The 17,652-nt window shown below is 41.9% G+C and overlaps 1 protein-coding gene across 1 annotated transcript; it reads right to left on the bottom strand.

Annotated features, from left to right (window-relative positions):
• Nucleotides 1–103: 103 nt before the first annotated feature.
• Nucleotides 104–17,322, bottom strand: LOC308556116 (uncharacterized protein). Its single transcript, XM_081135211.1, has 4 exons — nt 17,039–17,322; nt 2,595–2,721; nt 2,060–2,120; nt 104–1,661 (listed from the first exon to the last, which is right to left on the bottom strand). Exons 1-4 carry the CDS (start codon nt 17,171–17,173, stop codon nt 278–280), a joined length of 1,707 nt encoding a protein of 568 aa, XP_080991337.1. The 5' UTR covers nt 17,174–17,322; the 3' UTR covers nt 104–277.
• Nucleotides 17,323–17,652: the final 330 nt, after the last annotated feature.

Raw genomic sequence — 17,652 nt, 5'->3', positions numbered from 1 at the left:
CTCCCCACCATTGTCCGTGTCCTTGGGTTGTGCATTTATGCATATAAATTCTTTGGTTACTCTCTCCCCCTCCACCTACCCACCCTCCTCCATCCCTCTGACATTTGTCAGTCTCATCTATGCTTCCATGTCATTGAATCTATTCTGTTCATCAGTTTATTAAGTTCTTTAGATTCCACACAGAGTATTTATTTCCAGTGTGAATTCTTTTATATCTTTGATACAAATTAAGGCAAGTGAATCCTTTCCCACATTCCTTGCATTGATAAGGTGTTATTTAAGTATGCATTTTCATGTGTCTTTGAAGGGATTTTTGAGAAATAAAGGCTTTACCACAATGTTTACATTCAAAGGGCTTCTCCCCAGTATGAGTCCTTTCATGAGTTTGTAAGGAACTGCAAGATATGAAGGCCTTTCCACATTGCTTACATTCATAGGGTCTCTCTCCACTGTGAATTCTTTCATGTATTCGAAGATTACTGGGATATCTGAATGCTTTACTACATTTTTTACATACATAGGGTTCCTCTCCTTTGTGAGTCCTCTTGTGCATTTGTAAAGAACTGGAATATCTGAAGGATTTTTCACATTCCTTACATTTGTAGGGTTTCTCTCCTGTGTGAGTTCTTTCATGTGTTTGTAAGTTACCAGAAGATCTGAAGGCTTTTCCACATTCTTTACATTCATAGGGTTTCTCTCCTGTGTGAGTCCTTTCATGTGTTTGTAAGGAATTAGAAAACCTAAAGGCTTTTCCACATTCCTTACATTTATATGGTTTTTCTGCAATATGAGTTCTTTCATGTTTTCGAAGATAATTGGGAGCACTGAATGCTTTACCACAATGTTTACACTCATAGGGTTTCTCTCCAGTGTGAGACCTTTCATGTATTTGTAAGGACCTATAATTACTGAAGGCTTTTCCACATTCCTTACATTCATAGGGTTTCTCTCCTACATGAGTTCTTCTGTGTGGCTGTAATGCACTGTAAGATCTGAAGGCCTTTCCACATTCCTTACATTCATAAGGTTTCTCATCAGTGTGGGTTGTTTCATGTATTCGAAGGTAACTGGGATACATGAATGCTTTACCACATTTTTTACATTGATAAGGTTTCTCTTCAGTGTGATTTCTTTCATGTCTCTGAAAACTTTTATAACATCTGAAGGCTTTTCCACAGTGTTTACATTGATAGGGCTTCTCTCCTGTGTGGGTTCTTTCACATATTTGCAGTGGAGTTGAAGAACTAAAAGTTTTTGCACACACCTTACATTTATAAGGAGCATCTACAGTATGTGTGATCATGTGTCTTTGAAGGGTTTTGAGCCACATGAACGTTTTCCCACATTCCTCACATTTATAGGGTTTCTCAACATTGTGATTTTGTTCATGTTTTTCAAAACATTGAAGATAAGTGAAAGCTCTTCCACATATGTTACATTTATATGGTTTCTCTCCATATTTATGATACTCAGATGGCTTGTGTCCAGTGTGCCTATTACTAGATGAACGATCCATGAAGAATTTCCCACACACACTGTATTCCCATGGTTTTACTGCAGGAAAAGTTTTCTTCTTCACATTAAGATTTGTAATAAAGCTGAAGTTTTCTCCATGTTGACTACTTTTTTCTCCTTTACAGAGTTTCTCTACCATTTGAATTCTGTAAAAAACAGGCACATTATTCGTGATTTATATATTAGTGATTTTATATATTTATTAGGAGAATATTTGAAGTATATTTTTATAATTTATAGCAAAATATTAGATATTCTGCTTTATCAATATTGTTTGAAATAGAATACACTGAAAATTCTAAAAGACAACTTTACCTTGCAATTATCAAAACAGTGACATTCATATGTAGGGTTTATTAATGCTGTTTTTATGTGAACTAGTTTGCAAAAGTGAAGATCTATGTCATATATAAGAAAGTAATTTGGTGAAAATTTCTGAGAAGTAATTAATTTGAAGCAGAGGTTGTTTTGTTTGCTTCTTTTTAAAATTTTGTAGCATAATGGTTTTTTTATGTTAAACCCTGCTTTCTATTGTGTGACTCACCTTTGTTTTCTTCCCTGGTTTTTGTGCTGATCTTCCATATCAACATCTTTGCATTTTTTACCTATAATGCAGACACACAGAAATCATTCCAAAGTATTAGAAACTATAGAAAAATTATTAGGTTTTAATTCTATAATTAGCTGTGACCATGCGCAGTTAATTTACCAATGTCCTCCCTTCACACATTACACTTTTTTTTTAAATCCTCACCCGAGGATTTTTTTTTTCCCCATTGCTTTTCAGAGAGAGTGGAAGGGTGAGAGAGAGAGAAAAAAAGGGGATGGGACATCAATGTGAGAGAGACACATTGACTGGCTGCTTTCCACATGCACCCTGGCCAGAGCCAGAGATTGAGCCTGCAACCGAGGTACATGCCTTGGTTGGAATCAAACCCGGGACTCTTCAGTCCGTGGGCTGATGCTCTAACCAGTAAGAAAAACTGGATAGGGCCCACATTACACATCTAGAACATTGCTGAAGGGTAAGAAATGTTTGTCCTCTAATTGAGGAAGTGAAGGTAACTTGTCATCCTTACCTATGGAAACCAGGTTCCAGAAGGTTTCCCTCATCACATCTCTGTAGAGTTTCTTCTGTGAAGGATCCAGTAAAACCCACTCCTCCAAACTGAAGTTCACAGCCACATCCTCAAAGGCCACTGAGTCCTAAAACGTCCCAATATGTGTAGAGTAGGATGTGTGAGACTATCAGCACTGGACCCCCAGGCTCCATTTATTGGAAGGTTACATACATATGATTCTATTATCTCCAAACGTTTATGCTATGAGTTAAACATCAAAAAATTATTTTCTATCAACACCTAACTCTTTATATAATTAACACCATCATAAACAAGTAAAAATTAGCAACACATTTTTACTCTAATCCCATTACATCATATTTTTAGCTAATGGCAGGGTTCAGATGCTAGGAAATGACAGAACTGCTACACAAATAAAACAAATGTTATTATTTTAAAACCATTAGTTCCTTGTGAAAAAATCCTTTCATCTCTCTACTTATTACCTATTTACAGCACCCCATGAAACCTCATCTGCATGAGGTTTCGATGAATAAAAACGAAGTGAAGAACTGGAAGCTTTTTCTTCTATTCTCATCACCAAAAACAAACAGTCCCGGAGGCTTGTAGAATTCCAACTATAACAAAGTCTAACTGGCAATACTGTCCTAAAGTTCTCCAGACTGTTAGAGAACAGACATACTTTGTTAATTGAGCCTTGATTTATTGCACTTGGCAGATACTGTGTTTTCATCAATATGGAGATAAGAACCTCCTCCATCAGCAATAAGATTACAACTTCCTGAAGGCTCAGATGATGGTGAGCATATTTTTTTCCATTGATTTTTAGAGAGAGTGGACAGCAGAGAGGGAAGTAGGGGGAAAGAGAGAGAAAGAGAGGGGAGGAGAGAGAGAAACACTTAGCCACACTGGCCAGGGCAATAAAGTATTTTTTTTAAATATATCTTTTATTGATTTCAGAGAGAGGAAGGCAGAGAGAGAGAGATAGAAACATCAATGATGAGTCATTAATCAGCTGTCTCCTGCACGCCCTTGAATGGGGATTGAGCCCACAACCCAGGCATGTGCCCGGACCAGGAATCGAACCTTAATCTCCTGAATCCTAGGTCAATGCTCAACCACTGAGCCACGCCTGGCCAGGCAGTATTTTTTAATTAAAGCATGTACACTGACATTATAGACATATAGTACTGCACACTTAACAGACTGAAGTATCGTGTAAATAGAACTTCTTTATATACTGGGAAACCACAAAAATTGTAGAATTGATTATTGACTCATACACTTTACTGTGATGGTCTAGAACTGAATGCGCAGTATCTCCTCGGTATGCCTGTAATCTGAGGCAGCTGGCTGACTAAAAATATTCTTGTGGGGAAGCATTGCTTTTACCTTCTGTAATATTTATCACAGACTTAGTTCTTCCTTCTTCTTTCTGTATGATTTTATGATCTAGAAAGTTATTTGGAACTTAGAGCTCAGATATTAGGAAAAAGGCAGGAAAACTTAGACCACAAAATCTCTACCCTCATGTGCATCAGGGCTGCTTCCAGCCAATTTTTGGCACACATGGGCACACACACTGAGATACTAATGAGCCAGGGTGCTCTTTCTGGCACAACCCTAACTGTCAGTCTAGGGGCCTGCTGACCCTGAGGAACAGGTTAGAAGCTGCAGATTGCAAGAGAGTTCACTGATGTCCACAATGGTTTGATGCTGAATTTGCCCATCATTATAAATTACATAAAGGTGTCAACAGAGCTGTCCTTCAAAAGAACATCAAACCTCTATTCCCCAATTAGAAGGAAATTTCTCCTGATCAGCCAGCCACTCTAGAGAATGCTCTCCTTTTTTCATTTCTAACACCATCACCCTTCACCCCCACCACTGGAGTAAAGGAGCATGATAGCTCATCCTCGGCATGGGCATTTCTCAGCTCATGACAGCACACATGGCCAATAGGGTATGAAAGGACCTATTACTTCCACAATTGAGGTCTCTGGAGAGAGACTGACTCAGTCATCTCCAGCAGGCATGAAATCGCTTGAGAGAGGGGGGAAAAAATTCATGGACTTGTTTTTTGAGGTTAGAAGTGCACTAGGGTGAGAGTTCACACACATGGGCAGGAGTTTGCATGGATTCAATCTCTTGCAACTACAAGGAAGGGGCACTATGGGTTTTCTTATCACCTTTTATAGAAGTGGGGCATAAGGGGAAGGAGGAAGGATGTGGCTGAAAAGAACATGAAAAAAATCACTGAGATTTTCCTAAAATTGTGAGAGACAGCAAAACTGTCACCCCAGGGAGCTCACATAATACTAAATATGACAACCAAATATCTCATATTCAAATTAGGCAAAAATCAAAGAAAAACAGAATATATTGAAAAAAATCAGAAGGGAAAATGCCTTACTATGAAACAAAGATAAAAATTAAATCAAATTTCTTTTCTGAAATCATTCAAGTAAAAACAGACTGAAGTAAAATAGTTTTTTCTAAAACACTACTCCAGGATTCTGTGTCAAACAAAATTACCCTTCAAGAATAAAGGAAAATAAGGTCTTTGATAACAAAAATTGAGGTAATTTGTCATGAGTACACCAACTTTGAAAAAAATTATATTCACCAGAAAGAATATGATAAATTTTAAAAAAGAATAAATTGAGATACAATTAATATCCTTTGCATTTCTTATCATAATTACTATAACATGACAAGTTCATTTAAAATAATATAGATTTAAACTTAAAATGATAATGAAGAGGTCCTTTCTCCAAGAAGGCATAGCAATCTTCAAGTGTATGTGCATAACAACAGAGAAGTAAAATACAGGGGGCAAAACTGATAGAATGCAAGGAGAAATGGAAAACTCCACACTGTAGCTGCAGATTTCAGCAACCCATATCATGAATAATAAATTCTAACAGGCGTAAAAACACCAAGGACAGAGATAAACTCAACAGCTCCATGTAACAACTGGATTTAATTGTAATTTAAAAAATACTTCATGCAATAAGAGCAGAACACACATTTTTCTCAAGTTCCCATGGAACGACAAAACATATTCTGATACATAAAATACACCTTAACAAATCTGAAAGAACAGAAATTACACAAAATATGCTCTCACATCACAGGCATTAATTTAGAAATCGCTAACAGGACAATAGTTGAGAAGCCCCCAAATATGTGACTATTTAACACACAAGTTCTCAGTAACACATGAAATCAAAGAACTCTCAAGAGAAAAAGAAATATTTTGAACTACATGAAATAAAAGTAAAACTTATCAAAGGTTGTGGGCTGCAGCAACAGCAATGCCCAAAGGGTAATTTATGACATCAAACACTAGAGAGAAAAAAAGCTATACTTATTAACATAAGCATCCAATTACAAACAGTAAAAAGAACTATTAAATCCAAAGTAAGCATTTGAAATTAAGGAGGGGATATAAGGAAGATCACATGAGGGTAGGATAAAGCAAGGAAGGGATTGGATTATAGGATAACTAACAAGATCATGTGCTCTCTTGAGGAGTATTACTTCTGGCATTTCAAAGGCACAGTGTTAACCTAGATGCACAAGAACAATGGACAGGGCTGGTGTAAAACCTTTCACTAAAAAAGTTAAAGGCCTGAGGTGTGACCACCCACCATGACCTGCCTGATTAGGAATTTGTGAACAGATTACCTTGTGAGGTTACTTGCCGTAGACACCACCCCTCTTTTTTGCCCACAACTCAAAAGAAAAGCAAAACAAACTTCTGAAACTTACAGGACATTCTCAGGAAAAAAAGAGTGCAAGAACTCTATAAAAATGCAATACTGGAATGTCTAATTTTTTCAGAATTCACCTTTTGTGACTGGTTGGAACTATTTTATACTGTCTTTCAAGCTCTATTGATTAAATACATTTTATTCCCACTGGGGGGAAAAATGAGACAAACCAGTTAATAAAGGTTTTCAAGATGACAAACCCAAAGAGGGGCAGTGCTGGCAAAAGAGAAAACTCAGAAAATTTTCCAAAAAATGAGGAACCTCCACCCAAAGGCTTTCCCATAGGATGTTTGTGCCCAGGGAAGGTCCTGGGGGAGAGGAACAGGGATTTCATACAACATATTTCAGGTAGTTATTCTAGGATTTTTTTCTCAGAAAATATTCACAGACAAATAAAATTTATATTTTTTTAAAAGAGAACATACCATTACTGTTAAAAAATATATAAACAATTAAAATATTGGGTCTGTTCAAAATGCACCCTGGACGACCAATAACTGATAATGACACCCTGATTCAAAGACGGCTATTTGCCTTCGGGAATGAGGAAAGGAAACTGGAAATTTGTGTGCATCTTGCCAGCCCCAGAAAGAGCTAAACTGGGGTGACAGTGTCATGGACTTACCTGAGATCCTGCTCCCGAAACATCTGAAAAACTCGGGGAAAAGGAGCACTCCTGGGAAGGAAGGAGAAGCTGGGACGCCACAGACCGCAGCTGCTTTCACGTACAAGCCCAGAGACCAGGCCAGGACAGACCCTCCCTGTGGTCACCGCACATTTTGGGAAATGCGGGGCTGCGAGCGCAGAGCTTCCCAGAGAGGCTGTGGGCCTGGGGCCAAAGTCACTCAGCACAGCGACTGGGCAAGACACCCGGGGGCGGCTGCCAGCTCAGCCCCCACGCTGTGTGCTGAAGGGGACCGAGGTCTGCAGACTCCGGATTTGGCGGTGGAAAGGCTGGTCCATCCGGGCCCCTCCCCATCTCTGACCCTGGCCCTCCGCTCACCATACCTAGGTTTCCCGGGTCTCCTAAGCCCTCCTAGACTCCCACGAACTTTGTAGATCACACAGTAGCACCGATGCTGTCACAGAGCCACCGGGGACCATTAAGGGAAGGGGACAGTTCTGACGTCCAGTCTGTGAGGTGTGTAGCCCCACCCACCTGCCCCAGCAGTGCCCCTGATTGGACAGCAGCCCCCTTTCTGCCTGATTGACAGCTGGCGTGAGGACCGGAGACCCGAAGGAAACTCTCAACTACTTCACGGTGAAACTACAGACTCCTCAATAGTCTGGGCATGAATGTGGGCTTAGGTAGGAAACCTGACAAGCTCAGTAACCGAAAGCAACCTCACAGGACGATCAGATCACAGAGGGCAGTCGCTTCTCAAGCCTATAACTTCATTAAAAATTTTTAAAAATATTTTATTTTATTTTTCCATCACCATTTATCCCCCTTAGGCCCTACTGCACCTCCACCACCACCAGCATCCCGCAATCACCACACTATTAGGCCTGTAACTTCTTTCCTACAAGGTTTATTTTTGCCTTAAGCAAGCCTTGTCCATGGTTTTTGTGCACTGAAGTTAACACACCTTTGAAATACCAAATTAATCCTTTCCTCCAGACCCCCTCACAGAAGCACATGAGTTTATTGCCTGTATATTATTCCAAAGTAATGTGCTTTTTATCCAATCATAAAAATTTCCCACGTCTTTTCCTCACCTTTTTAATCTACTACCAATGGATTTCATGCGATATTTTTTACTTTTTCTCTTTTGATTTCCCAATGCACAAAAAGAACTGCAAAACTTGCCCTGTCCAGAGCATTTTCTCAGACCCTTGAAATCACGCTTCCAGACATGTCCTTGGTTTGGCTCAAATAAAATCTAATAAATGCTTATTAAATTTTCCATAGGTTTGGATATTTTAGTGTTGACAAACTCATGGATAAAAGAAGAACTCTCAAGAGCAATTAAGATTATTTTGTAATAAATTGACATGAAAATACAAATTGCCAAAAGTTGTGGGGTGTAGCAAAAACAGTCCCTATGAGGCAGGATATTAAGAAGTAGGAAAAATTTTTGACAAGTGGAATAAGGGAAATTGAAACAAAATAATTAAACAAGGCCAAATAATTTGAGCAATTTACAGCCAGCTAATGAATCACACAGTTTTGTCTTCCCTAACCAAGGACACTTAGGAGCAAATGGTTTGCACATTCCAGACCATGCCGGGGCAGACCGGCCTCAGTCCAGGTCCCTCTTTGATGACAATCTTTAAAAATGAAACTAACCAGAGAGTAACCCCAGCCCCTCTATCCAAACATTTTGATGATTCAACATATCAAAGAACACACCATAAGCAAATAAGTATTCTGTTAAGACCCTCCCCTAAAGAAAGATTAAAAGCCTCAAGACAAAGGACCCATGGCATGCTCTTGCTGGAACTCTCTGTCTCTTTCTTGTATCTCTAACCTTGTATCTCTGCTCTCTTTCTTCTAAACTCTAAGGGTCCCCACGAGACTAGCAACCAGGGGAGCAGCAGGAAGCAGCAGCTTGCCCTGGGCTTATCCCCTGAACCTGTTTCCAGGGTCCCTTTTTTTCTCTGACTTTTCAGTGAGCTAACAGCAGCCCTGCCTAGGCTTTCTCCTGTAGCTTCTTCTATACTAAGCCCTTCCTTCGTTTCCTGTCCCCAGCTTTAATAAATGTACTCTCAAAATCACTTGGACTCATCTCATGAAATCTTTCCTGCATGAAGTCAAGAACCCACATAGTACTAGCCGGCTGGAGGCAGACTTGCTCTGGGCCCAGTCCCCAACTGGTAAAACCTAGAGGGAAATTTATAGCATTGAAGGCATAAGATTGGGAAAAAAATCTGTAATCAATGATCTAAGCCTCTATCTGACCAAATTAGAAAAAGAAAAGCAAATTAAACCCAAAATAAGCACATAATTAAAAAATAATAAAAATTCTTTTAAAAATTGAATAAAGTTATGGAAAATCAATTGGGGGAAAAATTAACACAACCAAAAGCTGGTTGTTTGAAAAGTTTAATAAAATTTAGAAAAGTCTCTAAAAACTGAGGGGAAAAACAAAGACAGAAATAATTTATATCTGAAATAAAAAAGAAGGAAGTGAAAATGTAAAAGCATTTAACAAATCCCAAATCCATTTATGACAGCAAGCTAAAAATACAGGGGAACGTCCTCATCTGGAGGAATACTGTCTACAAGAAACCTGCAGTTAACATCATACTTGGTGAGAAACTGTCAGGGACCCCAAATCTTGGTCCTTCTGCCTAGCGTCGCTCACATCAATAGGACAAGACCTATTTGACAAAGCAAGTCAGAAACTTTATTTCTTGGCCAAGGAATAGAAAAGGATAATCAAAGGCCCTAATGATTCCTTCTCGAAGATTCTGGGGGTTTAAGAAAGTATTAAAAAGTCTGGGGGCAGGTAGGTGGGTTCAGGGGTGGGAATTCCTGAGGAAGGGTAAAAAGTTTTCAGATTTCCAAGGGAACATGTGCATTTCTCAAACATGCTTGAAACATGCCTAGCCATACATGGCATGTGTCATTTTAATGTTAAATCTCCATGCCTGGGCATAATTTTTTGTATGCTAATAATGAAAAGTTTGTCAAAAATTTGATTGAGAAGGGGTTTCAGGAGCCATCTTGCATTTTTCTGGTGCAAACCAGTTTCTTGGTGGCAGTCCTTAGGTTCCTTATCTGATCCCTGCTGGCATGCTTAAAACATCACCAAACGAGATAATAACCCAAAATATATACCTAGAAATATCATATTCAAACTGGAGAAAAATCAAAGACAAAGTAAAAATCTTGAAAAAAGCTGCGGGACAAAATCTTGGTTGCAGTGAAACCAAGGTAAGAACAAAATCAGAATTCTTTTCAGAAAGCACATGAGCCCTAAGACACTTTTATAAAATAATGAGTGTTGGAAGAATAACCATTAAACTAGAATTCTGTGTTGAGCAAAATTATGCTGTTAGGGAAAAATACAGATCTTCTGAGACAAACAAAAATGAGGACATTTATCACCAGGACACCTGTTCTGCAAAAAAAAAAAAATTTAACAGAAATTTGTTAGGAAGAAGGTAGATGATAAAGGTAGGATGTTAAAGCCAGAATAAATAGAGGTAAAATACAATGATTTTATTTTTATTTACTCTGAGAGAGAACACTTTATTCAAAGTAGTCATAGCAACAACACATTCAATAATTATACCTGATAGATTACGTGAACTGAAGGATGGCAATGTTACAAGGGACAGAAAGGGAGTATTTGGAATACTGTTATGAGGACCCTACATGTCCAGTAGAGAGGTGTAGTGTTACCTTGGAGAGGACTTGAGTTAGTTGTAAATGCATACTGCAAACTCAAGCCCAACTACTAAAAAAATGTATAATTGATATACTGAAAAGAGAATAGAATCAGGTAAAATGCTCAATAAAGGGAAAAAAAAAAAGCCCAAGAAAAGCAGAAGACAAAAAGGAACAAAGAACAAGGGAAAAGGCAAAAGAGAAATATACTAGGGATTGATCCAACTATATAAGTAATCACTTAAAAAGTCAATGGTCTAAATAAAGGAAAGACGAAAACTGTCACAGAGGACAATAAAATAACAATTATGTTATCTACAAGAATCACATGTAAAGACAGATTAAAAGTAAAGAATGGCAAAAGATACAGCACACCAACACTAAACAAAAGAAAGCTGGCAAAGCTGGCAAATTTCAGAGCAAGATTTCAGAGCAAGTAGAATTCGCAGAGGTAAAGAGGGGCATTACACAATGACAAAGGGGTCAGTTCTCCAAGAGGACACAGTAATACTCAGTGTGTATGTGCATAACAACAGAATGCAGGCAAAATACACAAGGAAAAACTGAGAGTGCTGCAGGATGATGAATCCACTATTAGAGTTGGAGACTCTGGCACCCATTTCCATCAGGAATTAGGAGTTCCAGCAGGCAGAAAACCAGGAAGGAATCGTTAAATTAACCAGCACCATCAAACAAGTGGATTTCACTAAAATCCATGCAATGTGTCATCCAAACACAGCAGATTACACATTCTTCTCAGGTTCAAATAAAACATTCACCAAGACAGGACAGGACACATTTTGAAAAACAAAACACACCTTAACAAATTTGAAAAAAGAGAAATCATACAATATATGCTTGGAGACAACAGAGGTATTAATTCAGAGGTATTAATTCAGAAATCAATAACAGAATGTTAGTCAGAAAACTTCTAAATAATTAGAGATTAAACAACACACTTCTAAATAACATGAGTCCATAAGAGGGTTACTTTAGAAAGATGGTTGAATAGGAGTTTTCTATAGTCATCTACCCAGAGTACATTGATTCTGATAACCAGCCACGGATGAGAGAACCTTTGTGGAAGTCTGTGAGTCCAGTGGAAAAGTTTCTGTACACCACTGGAACAAAAAATTTGAAAACAGACACCGTAACAAGGGTAAAAACAGTTTCACTTTACCAGCATCATTCCTCCCCAAAGGTGGCACAGCTTATTGTCAAGACCCCTTGGTCCAGAATTCCCCCCATGAGAGAAAGTAACAGGCAGTGATTGAGCACATGGCTTCCCCAGTGGTGTGGACACAACTTGTGCTCATGGAGAAAGGTGCCTGCAGTTCAGACTGTCTGCAGACACTGTGGGTGCTGACAATGGTGCTGAGGTCCCCTAAAGGTAACCAGGTCAAGGTGCATTATGGCCCTTCAGCAGTGAAGGCTAAGTGCAGCTGAGAGGCTGCTGACATAGGTACTGAGCAGAACAAACACAGTCAAATCTGTGATGACAGGATATTTACCAGATGCTGAGTGGGTGGAGGCAGTAATTTCCATAATGTTGGGGACTGGGAATAAGGGCTTATTTCCTAAGATCACAGCCTTGAGATGGCGGTTATCCAGTGTGAGGTGTCATCCATTCTTTCCAGGCTTAAGATCAGACCAAAAGGGACAGTTAAAGGAGAAGCGCTGGAGATATCACTTGTTCCCAAACACGTTTTTTATGCTTGCAATCCTTCCAGGCCCTGGTTACATTACACTGTGTTATACTAAGTGACCGGGGATAAGGTCTTTGGGGTCCCTTCTTGTGAAGCCAATCTGAAAGTTGCAAAGACTTAATATAAGTTTAGTTTACGAGTCAGAGCTTCCCAAATGTGCATGACATATTTTAGAACAGTGGGTCCTGTGACCACCAGACAGCAGAGCAGGTGAGCAAGTCAGAGCAAGAGAAGACAGACCCACAATGGTGATCATGTCAGGACATGCTGCTCACATAACCAACTGTTATGGTCACCTGCAAGGTGGCACATACACACACACAGAGGGGAGAAAAAGTTATGAGTCACATAACTGAGATCTCTGGGTTTTTATTGTGGCTACAGGATGATACAGTAAAAATAATCAATGATATTTATCAAAGACAGTAAGGCAGAATTTGTTTAGAACCATTGAGATAGTATAGAGACCACTGCTGTGGGATTTTACAGTGAGTGAGAAAGGGCTCTTTCAAAGATTGGACTCAACTCTGAGTACAGCATGGGCAAGTGGGAATTCACAGCCAGTGAGCAGGGTGGGGGTCAACGGATGGAAAATTCCTAAGAGAAAAACCAGGGGTAAGGGGGTACTTGCTAGACTGACCAAACAGGATTCTTACTACAGACAGGCCAGGGTGATAGGACATCACCTGATGGTGGTAGAGGAGGAACCTGGTCAGATAGGAGGGTGGTCAGATAGGAGGGTGAGGGGTTCTGGATCACCTCACTCATAGGGTTCCTGCTAAAACTGGGTTTTACAAGGATATGCAAAAATAGGCCTGGGAGAAAGTTCAGGAGCCTGACTAAAATTTGGTCAAGCAAAGGATCTTTTCAGGAGTGGAGCGAGGACAAGAGTTCTGCACACAGACAATGGCTTGTGTGCTTAGAATCTGAAGCCAGTGCCAGAGGAGGGAGCCCCAAATTTTCTCATCAGCTTGTCCAGGTGTAGACACAAGGGAAGAGGGAATCGGAGGCTTAGGCTGTCAGCAAATATCAAACAGTTCGGAGTCTGACTGCTCATTACAAGGACAAACACGGGTAAGAATAATATGCATTTGCAATGGCTTATTTTTAAATTAAACAACAACAACAAGATGCTCAAGAAATAATGAAAACTGTATTTGGGGGTGGCTGGAGTAACATTACTGGAGAAACCAGGAAATGTGGGTGGTGAGTTTTCTTAAGTTAGACTTTTCTATTTTACAGATTTGTTTAAGATAAACACAGAAATTTATACATACCCTGTCTTATTATCTACTAGTATTTCTTTCATTATCCTTCTTTACATAGGAAACCATTCTAAGGTTTAATTCTGTTAAATACTAATGGTTATAAAGTGGAAACCATACAAAATGAAAAAATTTAAATCTCTTGCTAACTAAAGGACAAATTGCATCCAAATTTGTCCTTGATCTCACATAAAGGTATTTTCAAAAATATGTAGCATATTATGACACAATTTGGGTTTGGGTTTAGCTGCTTAAACATAGTAAAATTTTTAAAAATTTAAAAAGCTTTGATTTGTTTACCTCAAATCAATTACAAACATTAATATAAAAATTAAAAATGGGCCTGAGAGCTTAAACACATTCATCTCACATCTTGAGGTTTTCTAGCCTAAAAGGTACCAAAATTCTACTTAGTTCCACCAGCATTATCTCTCTCAATCAATTTACATTTTTTAAAAATCCTATTTGATTCAACTAACTTTATTCATTCTTTTTTTAAAAAAAAAAACAACATTTTTTATTGATTCCAGAGAGAAAAACATCGATCAGTTGCCTTCCAAACGCCCCAACTGGGGATTGAACCCACAGCATAGGTATGTGCCCTGACTGGGAATCGAACCAACACCTTTTTGGTGTACAGGACAATGCTCCAGCCAATTGAGCCATACCAGCCAAGGCTCAATTTACATTATGAAACCCAAGACACTAAAAGTGTTATTTCTCACACAGGGAATAAAATTACAAAGAGCTCAGGGAAACCAGAGTGAAAGGCTGCACTATTCAATGGATAAAGGATCCAAAGTAAAGAAACACAGGCACTGGTATTAGCTCAGATGAGCAGCCTGCTTCCCCCAGTACAGAAGGAAGACCACATTCATAAGGTCCCACATTCTGGACTCTCCAGGTCGGCACAGAACCCCTGGAGTGGAACAGCCCCTGGGAAGGAGGAGAGGGACACCTGAGCAGCCCCAGGAATGAAGTCTGGGAGCCCCAACACCTCCTCCCCCTGGGGAATAATGGAAATGTTTCCTCTCTCAGGGCTCAGCTCACAGTGAGGAAATGCCCAGCTGGATTCAGTGTCAGGTTCTGATCCAAATGAACTCCCAAATTCACAAACCCTAACCCAGGACACAGACTCCTGACTTTCAGACTTTCTCAGTATGCATGAATTACACACTGAGTGCACCTGCACTGTGGATGTAAAACTCCAACCTAGAAATAGGCCCAGGGGAACTACAACTAAAACCTCAAAAGGGGCATCACCCCCTCCCCCATGTGCATATGCTCCCCAGCTTTCCAGGGGTGTAGCTTCTCAGTATAAAGGCTCCTTCCATGCTGGGTGTGAGCAGGTAGGACACCTGCAGGAGAGGGTCCTCAGAAAGAGCACCTGGGCCTTTAAGGACTTCCGTTTGCAGGCTTAAAGGGGCCTTAGGTTGGCTCACAGACCACAAGCCTCTGCTCCACCTTGACACACACCCAGTGTTTGAACAATCCAGCAAAATGATTTAAACCAGCTTTTTTTTTTTTTTTTTTTTTTTAGAGAAAGAGTGGAAGGGAGGGAGGGTGAGAGAGAGAGAAAAATCGATGTGAGAGAGACATATCGATTGGTTGCCTCCCCCACACACTCCGGGCTGGGATCAAACCTGCAACCCAGGTAGGTGCCCTTGACTAGGAACCCAACAGGCTACCCTTGGGTAGAGGGCCAGAGCTCTAACCACTTAGAAACACCACCCAGGGCTTTAAAACCAGCTTTTCTATGGAAAGAAAATTGTGAGGCACTTATACTAGCTCAACTTTAAAAAAACCAAAAATCAAAACAAAAAACCCCCACAAATATCTATTCCTTTCAGGAAAAAAAAACAACTTAATTATTATTTAGAGGGAAATTACTAGTCTTATAATCAGACTGAAACTTCTGCCCTGCAAAGGGAAGCCCTGAAATTTTACTTGAAAACACCCAAAAGTGAAAAACAGACCTCGAGACCTTACTACACATGCTCAAGGGGAGAAAGAGTGAGAGAAGCGTTCTGTACAAATGGAATGGAATCTTGGAGCCTTTTTTCTGAAATTCACTTCTTTCCTGGCTCTTTGGGGATATTTTATACTGTCTTTCAAACTCTAATGATACAAAATATTTTACTCCGGTTGAAAACGTACAGTTAGATGAGCGGGTGAGCCAGGGAGGGGCGGTGCCGACTGGACGCGAGGCCCAGGGAAACTTGCGGAGAGGCGCCCGCGAGCAGCGGGCTCGGGGCGGGCGCCCGCCTGCGCGCAGGGAAGGTCCTGGGGAGAGGAGCGGGATTCCAAACAAGGTCTTCCAGGCGGGTACCCCAGGCTGTCCCTCGTATCAAATACCCGCGACAGAGAGAAATCTCTAAAGATGAGTCATCGTAACTCATTTTTTGGACAGGGATAAAATATTAAAATACCGGGTCTGTTGGAAATATATGCGGGAGGGCCAAGCTCGCCGTGACGATGCTGTGACTGGGAGAGGGAGGTCGCCGGGGAACGAGGCAAGGGTGTGAGGAGTCGGGGACTTACTGACAGTCACAGGAAAGGCCAGCCTGGGGCACAGGCTCTCGGATCTGAGACCCCCGCCCCAAACATTTGGAAAAGAGAAAAAAGTCACCCTTGGGGAGAAAGGGCGGACTGGGTACCCCGCAAGCCACAGCTCCTCCCACACTCGAACCATGCAGACGAAGTCACGACTGTCCCCTGATGACCGTCCCTGTGGTCACCGCACCATCTGGGCAGACGCGGGGCTGCGGGCGCAGAGCTGCCGGGCGAGGCTCGGGCGGGGGGGGGGGGGGGCAAGAGTCCGCGCGCAGTGAAGGGGCAGGACGTCGGGGTCCCCGCTGCCCGCCCGGCCGGGACGCTGCGAGCCCGAGGGGACTGAGGTCCGCACTCCCCGGAGGGAAGGCCCGCTGGCCACCGCCGGGCCGACCAGCCTCGCCATCCTCCTCTCAGGACCCGGCCCGCACACTCACCATTTCTGGATCTCCGGGGTCTCGCCGCGCCCTTCCACAGCCAGAGCAGATCACAGGCTTCGGCCGAGCCGCCAGGACCCGCACGCGCGGCGCGGCGCGGCGACAGCAGAGCCCGAGCACGCCCGGAGCGGAGGGGACGTGCGCGCCCGGCCGCCGCGTGCCCCGCCCACCTGCCCGGCGGCGCCCCTCCTCAGCCGCGCCGAGGCCGCGCCCCCACGCGCGACCGGCCGCGGGCCCCAGGGCGCCTTTCCCGCGCAGAGCGCGCCCCGGCAGGTGGGCGAGGGCCTGACCCAGCCCGGCGCGGGGCTGGAAACTGAAGTTTTTCCCGGCCCGGGGCTGCCTCCTTGTTCCCCCAGCTCTTGGGGACCCACCGAGGCGTCGGTGAGCACAAAGCGTTCCTCGGTCAACTTCCAGATCAGCGAGGAAGTGCAGGCAGGAGGGTGGCCCAGGGCAGGGCTGGTGGAGAGCGAGGGAAGGAGCGAGGACAGGGAGAGTACGGGTCCCATGGAGTCACTTCAACCGAGCTGCTCACTTATTCACATTATGAAGGCTGAGGCCTGAGGAAATGATCTTTTTTCCTTGTCCTAACTTGCCTGGGAGCTTAAACTTCTGAAGTTTCCAGTCCTGTGTCAATACCCGGACGTTTATTTACTGGCAGATAACCCTGGAATTATCTTCTAAAGGACTCTGGAGGCCACCAGACCTCCTGGCGCCCGTCCTCCAGCCCACCTGGCCTCCCTCCTCCAGGCCTCCTGACATCTGACTGATAACCCTCCTGGGCCAATCCTAGGGCTAAGAATGCAGCACAGATTTTCCCCCAACTTGTGACTTTAAGAACTCTTAACTTATGTCTTCTTTGGAACACTTCTGGGATTTTGCCTAGCTATGTTTCCAAGTTGTAAACGAAAAGGCACTTGAATATTATTACTTATTTCTAGCCAAAGGCTCCTCATTCATTTACACTTGGTTGACAGAAAAGGGTCTT

The sequence above is a fragment of the Miniopterus schreibersii genome (genome assembly GCF_964146895.1).
Source record: "Miniopterus schreibersii genome assembly, chromosome: 4".
NCBI lineage: Eukaryota > Metazoa > Chordata > Mammalia > Chiroptera > Miniopteridae > Miniopterus > Miniopterus schreibersii.
This window is presented reverse-complemented; position numbering and strand designations above follow the sequence as displayed.

Bases quoted from the DNA above. Each gene is read 5' to 3' on its own strand.
- LOC308556116 (XM_081135211.1), bottom strand. From the start codon at position 17,173: ATGGGACCCGTACTCTCCCTGTCCTCGCTCCTTCCCTCGCTCTCCACC. The intron at 2,121-2,594 runs GTAAGGATGACA...TCTGCATTATAG, and splicing joins CTGGAACCTGGTTTCCATAG to GTAAAAAATGCAAAGATGTT. The intron at 1,662-2,059 runs GTGAGTCACACA...TGTTTTTTACAG, and splicing joins AACCAGGGAAGAAAACAAAG to AATTCAAATGGTAGAGAAAC.